General features: G+C 45.1%; 1 protein-coding gene across 4 annotated transcripts in view; it reads left to right on the forward strand.

Moving 5' to 3' along the window:
• LOC121286957 (erythropoietin-like) overlaps positions 1-19,600 on the forward strand; it is a 36,777-nt gene that overhangs the window by 12,057 nt on the left and 5,120 nt on the right. For all 4 annotated transcript variants that reach the window (XM_041204315.1, XM_041204324.1, XM_041204334.1 and 1 more), the window contains exons 3-4: positions 2,861-2,941; positions 7,510-7,674. In XM_041204315.1, coding sequence (XP_041060249.1) covers positions 2,861-2,941; positions 7,510-7,674 — 246 coding nt within the window. The remainder of the gene's footprint in view (positions 1-2,860; positions 2,942-7,509; positions 7,675-19,600) is intronic.

Here is a 19,600-nt window from a genome sequence, read left to right on the forward strand (position 1 = left end):
AGTGATGATTTGCCATTGCCTTCCACGCTCAGGGACAGGGTGAGGAGGCAGGTCCCAAGTCTTCCTCAGCCAGAAAGGAAATCAAACACATGCCATTGGCATTATTCTAAACCACACCCTAGCAATCTGGCCAATTGAGCTAACCGGCCCCTGCTTAAATAGTATAAGTAACAAGCATATGAATAACAAAAATATAGACCTTTAACATAATTACCACCAATTTTGCTTGTTTGCTTTATAGCAAAGCTGTTCTTGTGCGGCAAATTTCCAGCAAATTTGTGAGATTGTAGAATTTCAGCTGATCATGCATATATGGGAATCATTTACTCCAACCAGATCTCAGAATGAAAATACCCATATGTTCCCCTCAGAGCAATCTGAAGCAGGAATTCAAGAAATTCACACCAAGCTAGTGGAACCACCTAAAATAAATCACATTCAGATTTTAGCTGGAAATCTAAACTCAGGATATCGTATGTTAGGCAGCTGAATTAATACCTTCTGCATATGAATTGCATTGGGATTGTCCCTGAGTGGAAACCATAGAGATTGCATGTGCTGTCTGCAGAATTGAAAGTATAATTGGAGCTTTGAGTTAGCTATTTAATAAACTGCAGGTAGGAATGGTAAACATTTGTCCTAGGGATAAATATTTGACAGAGATCAGTTGAGCAATAAGAAATGTACTTCTGTCTATCTTATGTTGAAGGAGGGTTATTAAAAAGCATCAGGTACTGCTAAGGGGCCAGGAGAACAGGAGTGTTGCGCCTTGTAATTCCAGCCCACTTGCAGCTCATCCTAGGTACACCCCCATATCCCCAGAACCAGGATGCAGGAACACCTGCCCCTCCCCTTTCCTAGACTCTGACTGTCGGCTGGCTCAGGATGGGAGCCCGATGATTTCTCATCCTCCCACAACCTGAGAGTTGGAAGAGGCCCTCAGTTTGCTACCTGTAGGTCGCTGCTGCTGTGTAAACGTGGCCCAGACCTCACAAAATAGCAACAATGAATGTAGGAGTATTCTGCCTGCTGCCCTCTGCCTGCCTGTTACCATCTGAAGTGAAAATCTGTCCTGCAATGCCTCAGTGTGATGATTTTATGATGAGTGAACTGTTTGCATTTAATTTGACTCTCTAAGAATAAGACATTCTTTAAATTTAATTATTCAATCTTGTTTTACACTGTGAAACTTATCACACTTTGCAATTTGTACTCTTTGAGACATTTAATTAGCCTGCAATGCTATTGCACTACCTGCACGTTTGAATAGGAATCAGTTTGTGTTTGTGTGTACGGCTGACACCATTCTGAAATTGGTTTCTGTATCACGTGATGCATAACAATCTGGCAGTACGGGCACTACAACTGGCTTTAGTGTCTTTATGTTAGGAAAGGGGAACTATTTTATATGTCTAGTGCTGATTGCTGTGCATCAACCCTTGCTGAAAGTGTAGATGTGTATATAAGGTGAGTATAGGATTTGGGATTGGCTTTTATATCCATGAATGAATAGCTTGGTAATCATCACTATCAAGACTTACACAAGAATAATTGCCCTTAAGTGAAATGCCTGAAAGTATCCAGCACCAATGAGACTGTACACCAGTAACAAATAAATTCCTTTTAAAGAGGATGGGAACAGAGATGGCAGGGATAGAGATATTAATGACAATAAAGTTGTTGAATACATATTTAACAAGTAAAATTTAAAGCCTGAATTTCATTGTCCAACTATTCTGAATACAAGAACTGTCAAAGTCAATCTTAGACTTTGGGGGCAACATAATGAAAATACTTCACAGTCTGCTATAAAACCTCCACTTATAGTATATGAAAACTTAATAGTCCAATAAAAGATTACAATTATAATTTAATTGAACTGGTAATCCTGGTATTCGCATCATTAATAAGTTCAAAGAAAATGTATTTTGGAATTGGGGTGATATTTTACTGTGTACAAGTTTTTTTTAATGTTTGATCATTATACTGCATGAGAAATTAGTACTGTTGATGATCTTCGTGAATGAATCCATAAGATATTAGAAGGATGTTCCACTAGCTGTTACTTTAATGGTGATACAAATCTATTTATTGTAAGTGGATAAAATAATTAATGCCTCTGTTAAAGTAGTCCAGTTAACCTGACTTGAATTAGCTGATATTTCCAAGGTTGAATCATTTTAATCAGCCCATCATACTCTATGTGCAGTCCAACCTTATAGCAGGGGCTGGCAGCTGGAAACAGGGCACAAGTTCAACTGCTGCTGCAGGCCTAAGAGGCCTATAGCAGCTATAATAGTTCATAGCTGCTGTGCACAAAACATACACAGAAAGCCTACAACTTTGAGTCTTCCTGTTGGAATAAAAAGTGACACTTCCTTTTTGTAGCTTCCTTGTCACTGCTGCTTACTGCAGCAACTCTAATGTGAGGGGGCTGAGTACAAGTATTAAGATCCTCTGATTGCAGTTGGGACTCTGACCAGTGAAGGTCCATGGAAAAATGATTGAGATAGCATGGAGATGCCATGCCTGTCTTATTTGCTTGAATCTGTACCATTTGGCCTATCCTTGGGTGAACCCTGAAAGGATAAGGGCAACACTAAAAAGGGGCAGCTAATTTTAAGATTTGGATATGAATAAAGGTCATTTGAGGGTGTATCAAATGGAGACTATTTGAACCATACTCCAGTAAGGGAGACAACGTCCTTGGAGAAAAAGAGAATGGGGAAAAATTTAAGAGAAATAATTTTCACAATGAAAGTCCAAATTTACACTCAGATTATGTAAAATTATCTGCTGAGTGCATGATATCCTATCCAAAATGATTCCAATAGTCTTCTCTATTTTGTTTTTCATGCAGTGTAACAAGATATTTCAATTTCCTAATGCAATTCCTCTTCCAAATACTGGTCTAAATCTGCGAACATGGAGGTCCAAAAGTGTAAGTACTCAAATGATTAAAGCGTTTTTTTAAAATTTGTTCATGGGATATCAGCATTGCTGGCAAGACCAGTATATATTGACCATCTCTAATTGCTCTAGAGACAGTGGTGGTGAGCCGCCTTCTTAATTTGCTGCAGTCCTGTGGTGTAGCTACACCCACAATGCTGTCAGGGAGGAGTTTCCAGCTTTTTGACCATGCAATGATGAAAGAATGGCAATATAGTTCCAGATCAGAATGGTGAGTGACTTGGAGGGGAACTTGCGGGTGGTGGTATTTCCATTCATCTGCTGCCCTTCTTCTAGGTGGTAGAGGTCATGGGTTTGGAAGTGGCTGTCATAGCAGCCTTGGCGAGTTGCTGCAGTGCCTCTTGTAGATGGTACTCACTGCTGCCATTGTGCGCCAATGGTGAGGGGAGTGAATGTTTAAGGTGGTAGATAGGGTGTCATTCAAGGGGGCTGCTTTGTTTTAGATGGTATCAAGTTTCTTGAGTTTTGTTGAAGCTGCATTCATCCAGACAAGTGGAAAGTATTACATCACATTCCTGACTTATGTATTGTAGATGGTGGACAGGCTATGGGGAGTCAAGAAGTGATTTACTCACCACAGAATTCCCAACTTCTGACCTGTTCTTGTTGCCATTGTAGTTATATGGCTGGTCCAATTAAGTTTCTGCTCAATGCTAATCTCCAGGATGTTGATGGTGGGGGTTAAGCAATGGTAAAGCCTTCGAATGTTAAGAAGAGATTTCCACTATTGTGGAAAATGTTATTGCCTGACACTTGTATGACATGAATGTCACTTGCCACTGATACGCCCAAGCCTGAATGCATGCGGGCAGCTCTACTTGAATATCTGAGGAGATGTGAATGGTATTGCATATCCCCTCTTCTGGTCTTATGTTGGAGGGAAGGCCATTGATGAAGCATCTGAAGATGGTTGCACCTAGGACACTACCCTGAGGAACTCCTGCAAAGAGTCCAGGAGCTAAGATGATTGTTCTCCAATAACCATAACAGTCTTCATTTGTGCTCATAGGATTTCAACGAATGGAGTGTTTTCCCCTGATTCCTATTAACTTCAATTTTGCTAGTGCTCCTTGTTGTTATACTTAGTCAAATGCATCCTTTGGTCAAGAGCATGACTGTCACCTCACTGGAATTCAGCTCTTTTGTCGATAGTTGGAGCAATGTTGTCATGAAGTCTGGAGCTGAGTGACCCCGGTGGAACCCCAACTGAGCATCGGTGAACAGGTTGTTGCTGAATAAGGTTGATAGCACTATCAACGACACCTTCCATTACTTTGCTGATGATTGAGCATAGACTAATGAGGCAGTAATTGGAATTTGGGTTCAATTTGTCCAGCATTTTTGTGGCTATGGGTGAGGCTAGTTCTGGAGCACAGGTGTTCATTACTACGACTGGGATATTGTTAGAGCCTAAAGCCTTTGCTGTCCCTGATGCCTTTAGTCATTTCTTGATATCACATGAAATGAATCAAATTATCTGAATACTGGCATCTAAGATAGTGAGGACCTCAGGAGGAGGTCAAGGTCGATAATTCCTCAGCACTTCTAGCTGAAGATGGTTGCAAATGCATCAGCCTTGACTTTTGCACTGATATGCTGGGCTCCCACATCAGTGAAGATGGAGATGCTTTTGAAAGCCTCCAGTTAGTTGTTAAAGTGTCCACCACCATTTACCACTGGATGTGGCAAGACTGCAGAGCTTTGATCTGATCTGTTGGTTGTGGAATTGCTTAGCTCTGTCTATTGCATGCTGCTACTGCTGTATAGCATGCATGCCATTCTGTGTTGTAGCTTTAACAGGCTAGCACTTAATTTTTAGGTATATCTGGTGCTGCTCCTCACATGCTTTCCCATACTCTTCATTAAACCAAGCTGGTCCTCCAGCTTGATGGAAATGATAAATTGACGGATATGCTGGGTCATGAGGTTACGGATTGTGGTTGAATATAATTCTGCTGTTGCTGATTGCCCACAGCTACTTATAAGTGCCCAGCTTCGAGCTGCTAGATCTGTTCTGAGTCTATTCCATTTGGCACAATTGTCGTGCCACACAACATAATGGATGGTGTCCTCAGTGTTAAGATGGGGTCATCTTCAGTAGGGTTGTGTGGCGATCATTCCTACCAATATTGTCATGAACAGATGCATCTGCAGCAGGTAGGTTTGTGAAGATGAGGTCAAGTAAGTTTTTTCCCTCTTGTTGGTTCTATCACCACCTGCCACAGGCCCAGTGAAGTAGATATGCCCTTTAGGACTCAGCCAGCTCAGTCAGTAGTGGTGCAACCAAACAAATCTTGTACATTCGGTGCCCTTACTACCCTCAATGCTTCTTGCAAGTGGTGTTGAACATAGAGCAGCACTGATCCATCAGCTATGGGAGGGAAGGTGTTGGTAATCAGCAAGAGATTTCCTTGCTTGTGTTTGACCTGATGCCATGAGATTTCACGGGGTCTGGAGTCAATGTTGAGAACTCTTACAGCCACTTCCACCTTTGGTAGTTCTTCCCTGCTGGTGGGATAGAACATACTCAAGGTGGTGAGGGAGGAGTATGGGACATTGCATGTAAGGCATGGTTCGTTGAGTATAACTATGTCAGGCTGTTGCTCGACTAGTCTGTGGGACAGCTCTCTCAATTTTAGCACAAGTCCCCAGATGTTGGTGAGGAGGAATTTACAGGGTCAAATGGGAAAAGTGTGCTTTGGTTGTTTCTGGTGACTAGGTCAATTCCAGGTGGTTCATCCATTTTTATTTTCATTTTGACTTTTCGTAATGATTTAATAAGCTTACTAGGCCATTTCAGAGGGCAGTTAAGTCTCAACCACACAGCTGTGCATCTGGAGTCATAAGGATTTGGGTAAGGATGGCAGATTTCCTCCCCTGAAGGGCAATAATGAACCAGATGGATTATTTTTTACAACCAGTGGTTTCATGATTATTATTAATGAGACTAGCATTTTATTCCAGATTTATTAAATAATTGAATTTAAATTCGCCTAGCTGTCATGGTGGGATTTGAACTCATGTCTCCAGAGCATCAGTTCAGGCCACTGTGTTGGCAGTATGTCCACAACATTACCATTATGCTACTGTTCCCCAGGATTAAAATATTTATCCAGTAATAACTTGTGTAATTAATACAGGGCTTTAAAAAAAATAATCACAAGAATTCCTGGCAGGATATGTTTTAACATTGCAGTTGTTTATAGTATCTAGAAGGGGGCATAAACAATTTCTCTCAACATTAAAAATGCAATTTCTTAAAACACGATAAAAGTTAAATGGAGTTTTTATACTCTTTCAGTTCTCCATGCACTTCACATGTAGAATGTTGCACCTGAATTGACTGTTATGGGAAAAAAGGTAACAAATTCTTTAATAATGTTATACTACCTCCAATCTTGGCCCTCTTCTAGGTAATAGTAGCATCCCGACTATCCTGCTGGCAAATACAAGATTTCTTCCAAGAGAGAATTTATTGCAGGAGAATTAAATAAGAATAGTACCTACCATGGGGAAGCAAGTAGATGCCAGCATTGCAGACCTCACATTTTAACATGGTGTCATATTTAAGTTTTAGGATATCACTGTATAATTTAATATCATAACACATACCCTTTCATAGGAACACCGATCTGGAATCAACAATGCAATGACCTCATAATTATACACTTCCAGAGCCATTAGTGGCAGTCTGATCACTGCCAAACCAGCTCAAGAGGAACTTGCAAATGGAGCAGCATGTAGCTAATTGCGTTGTGTATCTATAAACTGTAAGGTGAACTTGAGACCTGAGGCTGGATTTTCTGTTTGGGGTTTGGACCAAATGTGGATCCTGTGCCATAAGTAGTCACCAAACAACAAATTTTGCAGGATTGGTCAACTAATGACCAGAGGGTGAGCTTGTTGTCCAATTAAAGATAGCGAGCGGGCTCCCAAGGCTGGAGGGCCAAAAGGAGGCCCTCCGGAAATGACACATGGGCAACAGATTGGTTGAGGTGGGAGCTGCTAGTACCTATATAGAAAGAGAGAAAGAGAGAGGGCACCTCAAGATGGAGGCAGTATATGAAGACCAGGTGATAAAATGTAAATGGAAGAAAAATGCACAGATGACTAGCTGTGATCATGGAAGGGCAACCCTTCCAATTGAAGGCCAGATGCTGCAGCTCTGGCCCGATGGATAGGGTTCTCCGTTGAAATGAAGGGTAACCCCGCTTCTCAGGGAGGTGGCCTTGTTTAACTGGCCAGGATTTGGCTGCAGTATGGAGCTTACCACCAGCTGGAAAACCCCAGTCGGTGCAAGAAACAGGACTTAATAGGCTTCTTATCTAGGCTAATTGGCAGGTGGATGGTGATCTTGTCCCCATCTTGCCTTTTACAAAATAGCTCTGGGTCAGAGCCATTCCAGCAAGCAGGCACGCCAGCCAGCAATAGGGATTTCCAGGCCATTCCACTTCTGGTCCCGCCTCATCTGGCCTCAAAAATCCAGCCCATGAAGTCACTTAAACACTTACTTCTTTCTAATATTATTTTGTTTTGCAGAAACGTATGAAAAATGAAGAAATTAAGGCAGGCCTTATTATGCTCTCTAATGCAACACAGACGGCAAAACATTTTATCACTAATAATTCCACAGTACCACTCTTAGATAAGATTTACAGGAATACTAGGACCTTTATTCACATCCTACAACTGATGAATGTGCCGGTAAGTATTTAACTAAGAAATTATCCATTCCTTATGTGTTACTGATAAATGAGACATGTCTAACCTTTTGGTCTTGCACTCATCAGGATACTCGCAAGAATACCAATATAAAGGAAAACAACAATTTATACAGTATGTTAAGAGAGTGCTGATTGGTTGGCAAGTGACGTTGCCATGAGGAATGGACCACGATGGTGACTGACAGTTAACTGTCAAGCATTGTTTGAAATTTAAACCAGGCAGTTTGACCCTGGTTGGCCAAGGCATCGTCCTGAGGAATGACTCTGTGAATGGCTGTCACTTATTTTGTTTAGCTGAAACAGGCGCAATGTATGTACATGTTCTTTCTGTCTGCAAAGAACAGGACCCTATTTATTAATATATCTAGATTCCAGTACAGGCAACTGTGCCACTTTGCAAGTCTGACTGACAATCTTAAATTGGTTGTTAACATAAATCTTTTCTGCACCCACTTTAAAACCATCACATCTTTCCTAAAGGGTGGTGTCATGAATTAGGCACAATACTTCAGTTGAAACCGAACCTCCTTGCTTTTGTGCTCTATGAATGGAATTCAATACCTGCACCCCCCATCCCATGGCAGGAAGACCCATATGACCCAGGATCAGTCTTTCCGTCCCACCATTATTTGAGGCCCTTAAGTGGGCAACTATTATTAACCCAGGATTAACCCAGTGGTGGGCATGGGGCTTGGCATGTGAGGGACACGCAACAAGCAAACCCGTACAAGCTTGGTTAAAGAGATAGATTTTAAGGAGCACCTAAAGGAGAAAAGTGCAGTAGAGTTTTTGGGCAATCAGTAATTTTCTCCTCATTACTGCGTTTATAATTCTTTGTGCTTCAGCTAACATATGGACCGGGAGCGGGGTGGGGGGGGAAATTGGATGGTCAATAGTTTAGTGGGAATAGAGTCAAAGGAGCAGGATGAGGGTCCCATAGTCAGGTGAGCTCAGGGAAAATATGAAGGGAGATAGGAGAGAAACTAGAAGGTGCAAATCCAGTGCTGGGCCAGGGGTGGTGGGTGGGGTGGGGGGGGTGGGGAGTGGGGGGCGGGGGGAGGAATCTTAGAGGAAGTTTGGCACAGTGGACAGGAGGAAGGAAAAGGGTAGCAGAGGTAACTGATTGGATGGTCTCAATCTTAGTGACAAAGAAGTCCATAAGCTCCTCAAACCTGTTGAAGATGAGGGTGGAGGAGATGAGGATTGGTGTTTAAGAAGAAAATTTGCAGGTTAAGAAAATAATCCAGGGGTTATCTTTGCATTTCAGGGTGATCCTGGAATAGTGAGCAATTTTAGCAAACAAGAGCAGGACTCATTACTGTTTATGTGGCCCAGCCAAATCGGACGGTGAAAGGCTAAACTAGTTTCCCACCATATAAAAATGTGCAACAACATTGTTGCAAGGTGTTGGAAGATGAGAACCTCATATTAAACAGAACATGAGTAGAATTTCCAACTTAAAAGTACCCTTTCTTTTTCTTTAAAACTTCCTTGAGATATTTTTGTTTCAGCTGTCCTCAAAAATCTGAGGGAACTCTGGACTGAAAAATTGCTTAAATGTTGCCATGAATCTTTTTAAATTTTATTATTTACAATGCAAACATTTACTTTACTACCAAAAGCCTGCATCTAATTTAGAGATAAAGAGAAGCTGAGCAATCTGCCTGCCTCTTTTAATATCCCATTGTTTCTGTTATCCACCATGGAATGTAAAACAGTTTTTAAAATAGTTATGTGAAATACTTCTTAGGTCCTGAGCCCTAATACATCCTCCAATGATAGATATGTTGAAATGTTCAAAGCTGATGAAAGACAAAGAATTGAAAATACAGTAATGGGAAGAAAATCACTGATGCCCCAAAAATTGTGTTTTCCCTTTCTTCTTCAACAGCATGAATGTTTGCATTTGGAAAATGGGTAAATTGATTTAAATTCCTTGTAAATATTGGCAGTGAGAATATTTTCTGATATTGGGTTTAAAGTATAAAGTCATTAACATCTTTATGCAAAGATCCAATCCCTAGTACTGTTTCAAAATGACAAATATTTTGGTCCTTAAATTACACTATAAGCTAATAGGATATGAGTCCCCAACACATTCTTCTGAAATTCCCATTTTATGATGCCAGATATAATTTTTGCCCCATTTAAACAAAGGCTCTTAAATTATACTTCAGAATATCAAAGAACAAAGGGTTAGGGCGGAATCATCCCAGATTTGCACAAAGGAAGGAAAAGGGACATTTTACCCATTGGCCACAATGGTGGGTTTTCGTGTTGTATCGTCCCAATCCTGCCTCATTAATCAAGTATTCCTGGGAAACACACCATTTCACTGGTGGGCGGCCTCCAATTCACCCGCCATGCAGTCACCTCGCCGCTTCCTCATGCTGGACACCATATTTAAAGTGCAGCCACGTGCACACCTCTCAGTGCTTCCAGCTCAGGACTCCAGCGCAGAAGACATGGCCCTGAAAGGTAAGAAGACTGCATGCCCCCCAAATCCATGACGCGTCTCTGGAATGCTTTTTGGATGCCCTAGAGGCCTGCCATGATGTCATCTAACCCCACTCTGGCCGCAGAGGGGCAGCAACATCACCAATCCAGTTTGGAAGACGGTGGCAGTGGTGGTCAGTGCCACTGCTGCCCACAACAGGTCGGCCATCCAGTGCAGAAAGAGGATGAATGATCTCATCTGTGCTGCCAGGGTAAGTCAGCCATCACATCACTCTAACCTCACACATTCACAAGCTCATCACACATTCACTGGCATCTCATTCACTGCCAGCTCAAGGGACATCACCACTCACTCTCTCACACACACCCTCACATCTCCATCTGACCTCATCTCCTCTGGAGATCGCTGCCTCATCCCGTCCATTCCGCTCCACTCAGCACACGCACATTTACAGCTGGCATCCTTCTCATTTGGCCGGGCATGCACCTTGCTCACACTCTCTCCATCTGCCTTTTTGCAGGACAAGATCCCGCACAATAAAAGGGAGAGGTCCCAGAGTGGGTGGTGGAGTGCCGGACATCGAGGTCCTCACTCCCTTCGAAGATATTAGAGCTGGCCGAAGAGGACGTGGACTGTTCCTGTGGTGACAGTGAGGTGGGCTTCAAGAATCCAAGTGAGGATCATGCAACAGATCATCCCTCTGGCAACTCAAACTTGAGTCCACTGTTCTGTGTACCGTGATGGCCATGCACTAACAATCTCCACTTTCTCTCATGGCACATCTGCCACATCATCCTCAGGCAACTTGGCCCCAACTCCAGCGCTGATAGCACCTCAGATGAGGATCCTAAAGACAGCACCCTTGAAGATCCATCACAGCACTCACCCACACCCTCCAGCGCCACAGCGACACACACCTCGGTGGGACCTACATGTACAGCATATTGAGTTCACTATCTGGTGAGCACAGTACACAATCTGTCCCACAGTAGTCAGAGGCAGGGACACCTGAGATCACTAGCATTCAGAGGACTGCTGGAAGAAAGGGATCTGTTGAGTCCGAGTCAGATGATGAGTCTCTGGACTTGGTCCTCAATCAGTTGCTGGAGTGACAGTGACAATCATGAGAACAGCAGGAAGGAATAACAGCCGCACTTCTCAGATTGCAAGGTACAAGGAGGAGTCCATCAGCCTTCAGTTCGAGGTGATCGCGCTGTCATGCCAACACACCGAGGTCAACACTGGTAGCATGACAGCCGCCAAGGGGACCATGGTCCAGGACATCAGTCCTGCACTGCTGCACGGGCTGAACTCCATCGCTGACGCCATTGTTGGCCTCCAACAGTGTTAATGTGAGAGGACTGCAGGGCAGCTCAATCTCATTCCAGCTTCCCCTTCTCAAGGAATCAGCCTGGGGCACCCTTAGGGAGGAAGATCAGCAGGTGCACACCCTGGGGCTATCCACCCAGGCCGAGGAGGGTGCTACTGCCACACTGCAGGACTTCGAAAGCAGCCGGGGCCCTCCAGGTCTTGGCCCTCCAGCTGACGCCTGTCAAGGTCATCACAGACAGGGCGTAGCAGTTAGCAGGCTGCCTCCACCTCAGCTGTGGATGTCGGGGGAGCACCAAGACATAGTGGCAAGGTTAGGAAGGTTAAGAAGATGTAGTTGCACAGCCTGGGCACGGATGTTAATCAATTGTACATAATGTTCACTATTATAAATAAACTCCCAAGAATGTCTCCTTGCCTGTGGTTCCTTGTTCTGATGAGCAGTGTTTGTGTCACTCACATTTGAAACCTTGGTCCTGACACAAGATAAAGGCAGGTGTCTCAGTCCAGGGCCGCCTCGTCTGCTTTGTTCAATCTTCCCAGCACACTGATGGTGCACCTTCACAGTCATTGGACACATCAGTCATGCCTGCACCTCAATGGGACTTGTCATTGCTGCCAGATTGTCCTGGACCGGTGGCACAGAGTTCCATCATTCTCTCTGTGTGCTCTCAGCACCTTTGAGGTGCAGCTGACCCCCCATTTCATCAGCACCTATGTCCAGTGACAGCATGGTCCTGAAGGGTTCAGCTCACAAAGGATGTCATGGGATCAGGAGAAGTTAAATTTTCACCACTGCATCTCCATGGCATGACCCTGTTTACACAGCGAAAGTGAGCAGCCATCAGACAGACACGAATCAGACATTCAGATAAGCTATGTGAGGATCTATGGAATGTCCTCACCGCATGTCATCCTCCTGGAATGTAGGGACTATGGGCATCTATGGCAAGAGCCTTATCACAGAGGGTATATACACTACCATCAGCCAGACAGGAGTCAAACGTTCACAGATGCAATGCGAGAATCAATGGTGTCTCCTCACTGCATGTCGCATCATCCTCCACAAATCTAGCAGCCATGAGGGCCTCCAAAGCATGCCTATCTCATCTGGCAGTGCAATGGTCTCATCGCCGCCATCCTCGACTTCAAGGACCTCCTCATCCTCTTCACTGTCAATGTTCTCCTCATCAGAGGAGACCTCCAGCTTCTCCATCTCCTCCTCAGCCAGCTCCTCTCCCCATTGCAGCGCCAGGTTGTAAAAGGCTCAGCAGGTGACAACAATGCTTAACACCCTCTGTGGACTATTGCAGGGCTCCACCAAACTGGTCCAGGCAATGGAACCTGGTTTGCTCCATCAAAGTGTGAGTTGCAGCATGAGCCTCATTGTATCCTCTCGTTTCTACACTCTGAGGCCACCATAAGAGTGTCACCAGCTACGTCCTCTGCGCATAGCCCTTGTTCCCAAGGAATCATCCCTGCAGACTCTCTGGACCCTGGAAGATGTCAGGGATCTGAGACCTACTGAGAATTTAGGAGTTGTGGATGCTCTCTGGGAACCATGCGCAGATAGGATGCGTTTGTGGTGGTCGTACACCAGCTGAACATTCAGTGAGTGGAAGCCCTTGCAGTTGATGTAGTTGACTGCTTGTTGCCATGGAGGTCTGATCGCCACGTGAGTGCAGTTGATGGCACCCTGCACCTGTGGGAAAACTGAGATTTGGGCTCTTGCTTACTGGCTTTCCTGATCCAAACTGCACTAAGTTGTGTGCCTTCGCGAATATGGTGTCCGTGGCCTCATGGATGCATTTGTATGTGGAGGCTTGTAATATCTCACAGAAGTCGCCTGTGGAGCCCTGGAAGGAGCCACTGGCATAAAAATTGAGTGCCGCGGTCACTTTCACAGCCGTTGGCTGTGGATGCCCTCCATGTCCACGTGGTGCCAAATCCTGCAGCAGGTGGACTGACTAGTTCCCTGGACATGCAGTCTTCAGTGACACTGGCTCTCAGTCATCTGCAGGAATGACAAACGCTGTCTATAGACCCTGGGTCTAGCTAGACACCGACCAGCGACAGCTCGCTGTGGCTCTTCAGTGGCGTGTGTGGAACCCCAGCTACCCCTTCTTCATGAGGGTGCCACTCCTCCCTCTATCCAGCCAGGTGCCTCCATCATTCTCATCTCCTTCGTCTCCGCTCCTTGTAAGCCATGAGGCAAACAGCTAGGTCACCAGGCTTCATGCACCTGATGTACTCTTCTGGCAGGATGAAAGAGAGTGATGCATGGGTTAACATGGAACCTCTCTTGGTTAAGTCTGAAGGCCCCTTAAAACATCCTAGAGAGTGCTGGCCACCACTTGTATAGCCAGAGTTTAGTGCGCTGCATGGCTGCCCGAAATCCCATCTACCTCCACCCCACTCCACTTGACCAATTGGCGGCAGCTTCATCCATTGGACTTCATGCTGTGTTCTCAGCTCAGGCACAGGCATTCTCTTAACCCACACTGCAAGGCTGCACCGTTAGCATGAACCATGGGGGAGACTGGCCCAAACTGGGATGATGACATTGCAAGGGGCTGTGAGCACCTCCACCAGTGACTGCTCCATGGTCAGCTTTCGCAAGGAAATTGTATAATGTGCCCAGTCGTCCAACTGTTCTGCAGTCCACTAAAATACTCATTACTTTGCAGTCTGTGCCCAAGAGGTGAAAAACTCTGGAGCATTTGATGGAACTTTCATGCCTGTGTGTTGCTTGAATGGGCACATAAGCTAGAGGCCCAACTCCAAGCATGGCAATGTGGCTGCGCCTGAACTGTCTCAGCTGTGGAGGAATGGTCACTTCATACAAGCTTTCCCTAATGCTTGGCCGCTTACCATCCCCCCAACCCCCCTGCTTGTGCTTGTGCACTACCATCAGACTTGGCTGCCTTGCTCCCCACTGACTCGCCTCAGACGCAGTGCGGCCCTTGCGCCGCACATCCCCCCAGCCCCACAATTCGCCTCACAGTTTGCTGCCTTGCACCCCCCAACTCGCCCAAACTTCAGTGCAGCCCTTGCCCCGGCACCACACTTTCAGCCAGCCAGGAAAAAGCGACTTGCCTGTGCCTTCACCTGAATGCGGGCAACTCAACCTTAAAATCCAATGGGCGACCCACGCAAGCGGAGCGCAACATTAGTGAGCACTCACCTCCGAGTTCCCCTCCAAGTGCAGCTTGCCAGATGCACTTACAATGGCCTTGTAAATGTGCCTGGATGATCCAGCATGGTGGGATGATTCCAGAAAGCAGGGCTCATAATGATATGCAGATGTATTAAAGTCACGTTCCCAACATCCGGCCACGAGAAACCCAGCCTGCCAATGACAGGCGGAGCAGATGATCGCAAACTGGTTTCATGACGGCATGGAACTGATTTTTGGCCTTCCCACCACATTGTCCACTCACGGCGAACACATCCGATGCCAAAAGGCACGGAAAATTCCGCCCTTAATGCATTCATCTGAATTTTCTATCTCTACTATTTTCATGGAGGCACCAAGCTTTTTAAAAGTAATGGGTTAATTTTTTGGCTATTACAGCAAAGAAGAATTTAGAGCAAATGCATTAAGCATTTAAATCCTAATATTCCTCAGAGTGGTTTCAGGGCCAAAGTATTTCACAGTCATTTTGAAGTAACACGTGTCACTTGAGGAATCAGCAATATATGGAGAAATCAATGCACTCACCATTTGCTGTCCAAACTATCAGCTGTGAAATACTTTTCTTCTTTTAAGGCTGGAACTCTTATGATAGGCATTGAACTCTCACGATAGGCATTGTTTTCTGTTGCAATGTTAAACTTTAATAAACTATATTATTAAGTAAAAATCAAAAAACTAGATTGTAGGATTTAACATTCTGTCAATATTTTTAAGACTGCAAATATTGACAGCACACAGTGTAATTAAGAGGATTTCTAGTTGTACACGCCAGCAAGTAGGAGGACAATAATCACCCAACACTTAGGCTGGAATGTGTAATTTGATGCAGTCAACATTACCGAATGGGATTTTTCAAGAGGCCCAACTCTGGCGCTCTTCCATTACAATTCTGTGGGATGTTAACCATAACCCTGACATTCAGGAGAGATGGTGAGAAAGATTCTGTGTGCAAATGGCTGTTTCATTACACAGCTATATGGTTAATAGAGAAGTGTGATGTGTAATTTGATGCGCATGCTGCAGGCTGACAATACTACATTGAAGTTCTCGACATGGCTAAGTGCAGAACTCAGGAATGTATAGCACTATAGCTTAGGCCAGGTTTGAGCAACTGATCAATGTAATTGGCCTGGCAGCATTGTCAATTGTTACTCAATGCTTTTAATTATAATTAGAATTAGAAATTATTATTAGGAAAATTTGAACAAGCTTTCTAGTGCCTCAGTGATTAAGTATTAATAGCTGGAAATACTCAGCAGATCTGGCAGCATATGGTGAAAGAGAAACAGAGTTTATGGACTGAATTTTACACTGGGGTAGGGTCCCTATCCCCTTATGTAAAAGTCAGGGTCAAGCCCACCGCTGGTTTGGCCATCAGAGAGGAAGTCCCACCTCTCTGGTCCCAGGCGCCAAACTTCAAGGTGAGTCCAGGTCATCGCTGGGGCCAGGCTAGCAGGCCTCGGCGATGGGATGGCATACAGGGATGGACAAGTCAGGGGGTAGGGGAAATGCAGAGGGGAGTACCTTGGGCAAAGGGGACCCAAAAAGGTGACAAACCTTTTGCCCAGCCAAGGGTCACATTTCACTAAACGTGCTGGGCACTATTTGCCGGCCTGGTGAAATCCCAGCAGCAGCAGGAGGAGGCCTTTAAGTGGCAATTAATTGTCCATGGATGAACAGCCTCCAGAAGCCTCCTCCATCACTGGTAAAATTGCAGCGTTGTAGGGGCATGGGGCAGGGGCAGGTGGGTAGGCACTGGGAACAGCACCAATAGCATGATGCTCAATTTTACAGCCCTCTCCTTTGCCTGACAACCCATCCCCAGAGGGCCATAAACTTAAGCCCATCATTTCAGATCTGTGACCTTTCATCAGTCCTGAGAAAAGTTAAAAATGTAATATATTTTAAGCAAGTGAAAGGGGGAAGAGTGGAAAGAAGAACATAAGATAAGATCTGTGATAGGATGGAAGGCAGGAGAGATTAAGTGACAAAAGTTTTCATGGTGCAATGCCAAAGGGAGTGGTTATGGGACAAGTAAAGAAACAAAATTTGTGTCTAGAGGGGGTGTGAATGGCAGGATAGCAGCCATCCAAATGCTAAGTAATTCAGAAAGAAACAAGAGAGAAAAAACAAACCAGCAAAAACAGAATACAAAACAAAATGGAGGCACACGTTATGATCTAAAATTGTTGAACTCATTGTTGAGACCAGCAGTCTGTAAAGTGATCAGTCGAAAGATGAGGTGCTGTTCCTCGAGCTTGCATTGACCTTCACTGGAACAACTGTAGATGGTCAAGAACAGAGTGGGAGCAAGGTGAATAATTAAAATGACAAGCGACTGAAAGCTCAGGAATATGCTTGCAGACTAAACAGAGGTGTTCTGCAAAGTTGTCACCTAATCTGTTTGGTCGCCCCAGCGTAGAAGAGACCACATTGTGAGTAGCAAATACAGTTATGTGAAATTGAAAGAAGAACAAGTAAATTTCTCTTTACCTGGAAGGAGTCTGGGGCCTTGGACAGTGAGAAGAGGGGAGATAAAAGGGCAGGTGTTGCACCTTTTGTGCCTGTATGGAACGGTGCCAAGGTAAGGGAGGCATGCTGGGGGCGACTGAGGAGTGGGCCAGGGTGTCACAGATGGAATGGTCCCTTTGGAATGTTTAAAAGGGCGGGGGGAGGTAGATGCGTTTGATGGCAGCGTCACACAGCAGTTGGCAGAAATGGTGGAGGATGATCTGTTGAATACAGAGGCTGGTGGGGTGGAAGCCGAGACACGGGGAACCCTATTGTGGTTCTGTGAGGGAGGAGAAGGGGTGAAAGCATTAGTACCTGAAATAGAATGGACATGATTAAGGGCCCTGTCAACCAAGCTGGGGCGGGCGTTGGGCAAGTGGGGTGGAATCCTCAGTTGAATAAAAGGAAGATATATTTGATACACTAGTAAGGAAGGTTGCATCATCCGACAGAGAAACTGGGAGAATAAGAAAGAGTCCTACATTAAACAGGGTGTGAGGAAGTGTAATCAAGGTAGCTATGGGAGTCAGTTGACTTATCATGAATATTGGTTGATAACCTACCCCTAGAAATGGAGACAGAGAAGTTAAGGAAGGGAAGGGAAGAGTTGGAGATGAACCACGTGAAGTTAAGAGAAGGGTGAAAATTGTAAACAAAATCAATGATATTTTCCAGTTCAGAGTGAGAATTAGAAACAGCACTAATCCAGTCATCAATGTACTGGATAAAGAGGTGAGGCAGGTGGCCAGAGTAGGACTGGAACAAAGGGCAAAATTCTCCCCCCACTGGGGGGAAAGTGCAGGAGCGGGCGTGGATGGGCGGCCCTACAATTGGCGCCCCCGATCAGGGGCTTGCCGCCATTTTTCGTGGGTGGGCCAATTAAGGCCCACCCAGCGTGACGTCCCCACGGAAGCGATGTGCACTCCCTGTGTGGGAGGGGAGTGGGGGGAGAATGGCAAATGCGGAAGTGAGCTCCGATCTCCCTGAGACTAGGTGCTGTCTCAGGGAGATTGGTCCCCAAAGGAAAAAAGTTATTCTTTCAAAAATTTCATTAACCATCCACGTCATGGACATAACTTTAAGTAAAAGTTAATCTTAATTTTTTAATTCAGTCATGAAACTTCATCCCACCCATGGAACAGGTTTCATGCTTTTTCAGGTGGCCGCCAGTGATCCCGACCTGCCCGCCAACCTTAAGGTTGGACGGGCAGGTTCACCAATTGCTTTAATTGCTTTTTGAATGGCCTCAATAGGCCGTTGACAGGTCGGCGGGTGCACAGCTGACTTGGCTGCGCCCCTGCCGACCTGAAAATGTAAGTGATGCAAGATGACATCGAGAGTCCTGTCCCCACTCGCTGACGGCAAAATTTTTGCCAAAGAATGTTCCACTTAACCCACAAAAAGGCAGGCATAACTAGGACCTATGTGGATACCAATAGCAACACCTTTTATTTGGAGGAAGTGAGTGGCATTAAAGGAGAAGTTGTTCAATGTGAGAACAAGTTCTGCCAGGTAAAGGAGAGTGGTGATAGATGGGGAGGTTGGGCCTCCATTTAAGGAAGAAACAGAGTGCTCAGACCATTCTATTGGGGATGGAGATGTAAGGAATTGGACGTCTTTGGTGAAAAGGAGGTGGTTAGAGTCAAGAAAATAGAAACTGTTGGGGATAGATACCATTGGAAGAGTCACTAATGTGGGTGGGAAAGGCCTGGACAAGAACAGAAAAATAGAATTGAGATAGAAATAAATTAGTTCAGTGGGGCAGGTACTGACAGAAATGATTGGTCTACCAGTGCATTCCTGTTTGTAGATTTGGGAAGGAAATAGAAGTGGGCTGTTCAAGGTTGGGGGGACTGAGGTTGCAGGGGTTGGGGGGCTGAGGTTGGAGGAGGTGGAGGCATCTCTCTAGGGGGGATGAAGTCAGCGACAACCTGGAGATGACAGTTTACTATTCAGTGATGAGATTATGGTCCAGAGGAAGGTAGGAGGAGGTGTCAGAGAGTGTGGTCTGGCCTCTGCTAGGTAGAGGGCAGTATGCCGGACAACAACAGCAACACACTTGTCAGTAGATTTGATGATGATGTTAGGGTTGCACCTAAGAGAAGGGAGTGCAGCAAGGTCACAGGAAGACACTCTGTGAGTGAGGGGAGCAGAGAAATTGAGGCTGGTGATTTCACAGCGACAATTCTCAATGAAACAATCTAGTGAGGGTAAGAGGCCAGGGGGAAGGGTCCAGTTGGAGGGAAAATACTGGAGAAATGTGAAAGGGTTCGCTGAGCAGCAGAAAGATTCCTGGCAAAAGAAGTGGGTACGGAGGTGAAGGCGACACAAGAAGAATTCAGCATCATGCCAAACTTGAGGTGGGGGAGATGAGTGTAAGGAGATGAAGCTGAGGCCTTTGTTTAAGGACAG

This window comes from Carcharodon carcharias, chromosome 2, assembly GCF_017639515.1.
Source record: "Carcharodon carcharias isolate sCarCar2 chromosome 2, sCarCar2.pri, whole genome shotgun sequence".
Classification (NCBI taxonomy): domain Eukaryota; kingdom Metazoa; phylum Chordata; class Chondrichthyes; order Lamniformes; family Lamnidae; genus Carcharodon; species Carcharodon carcharias.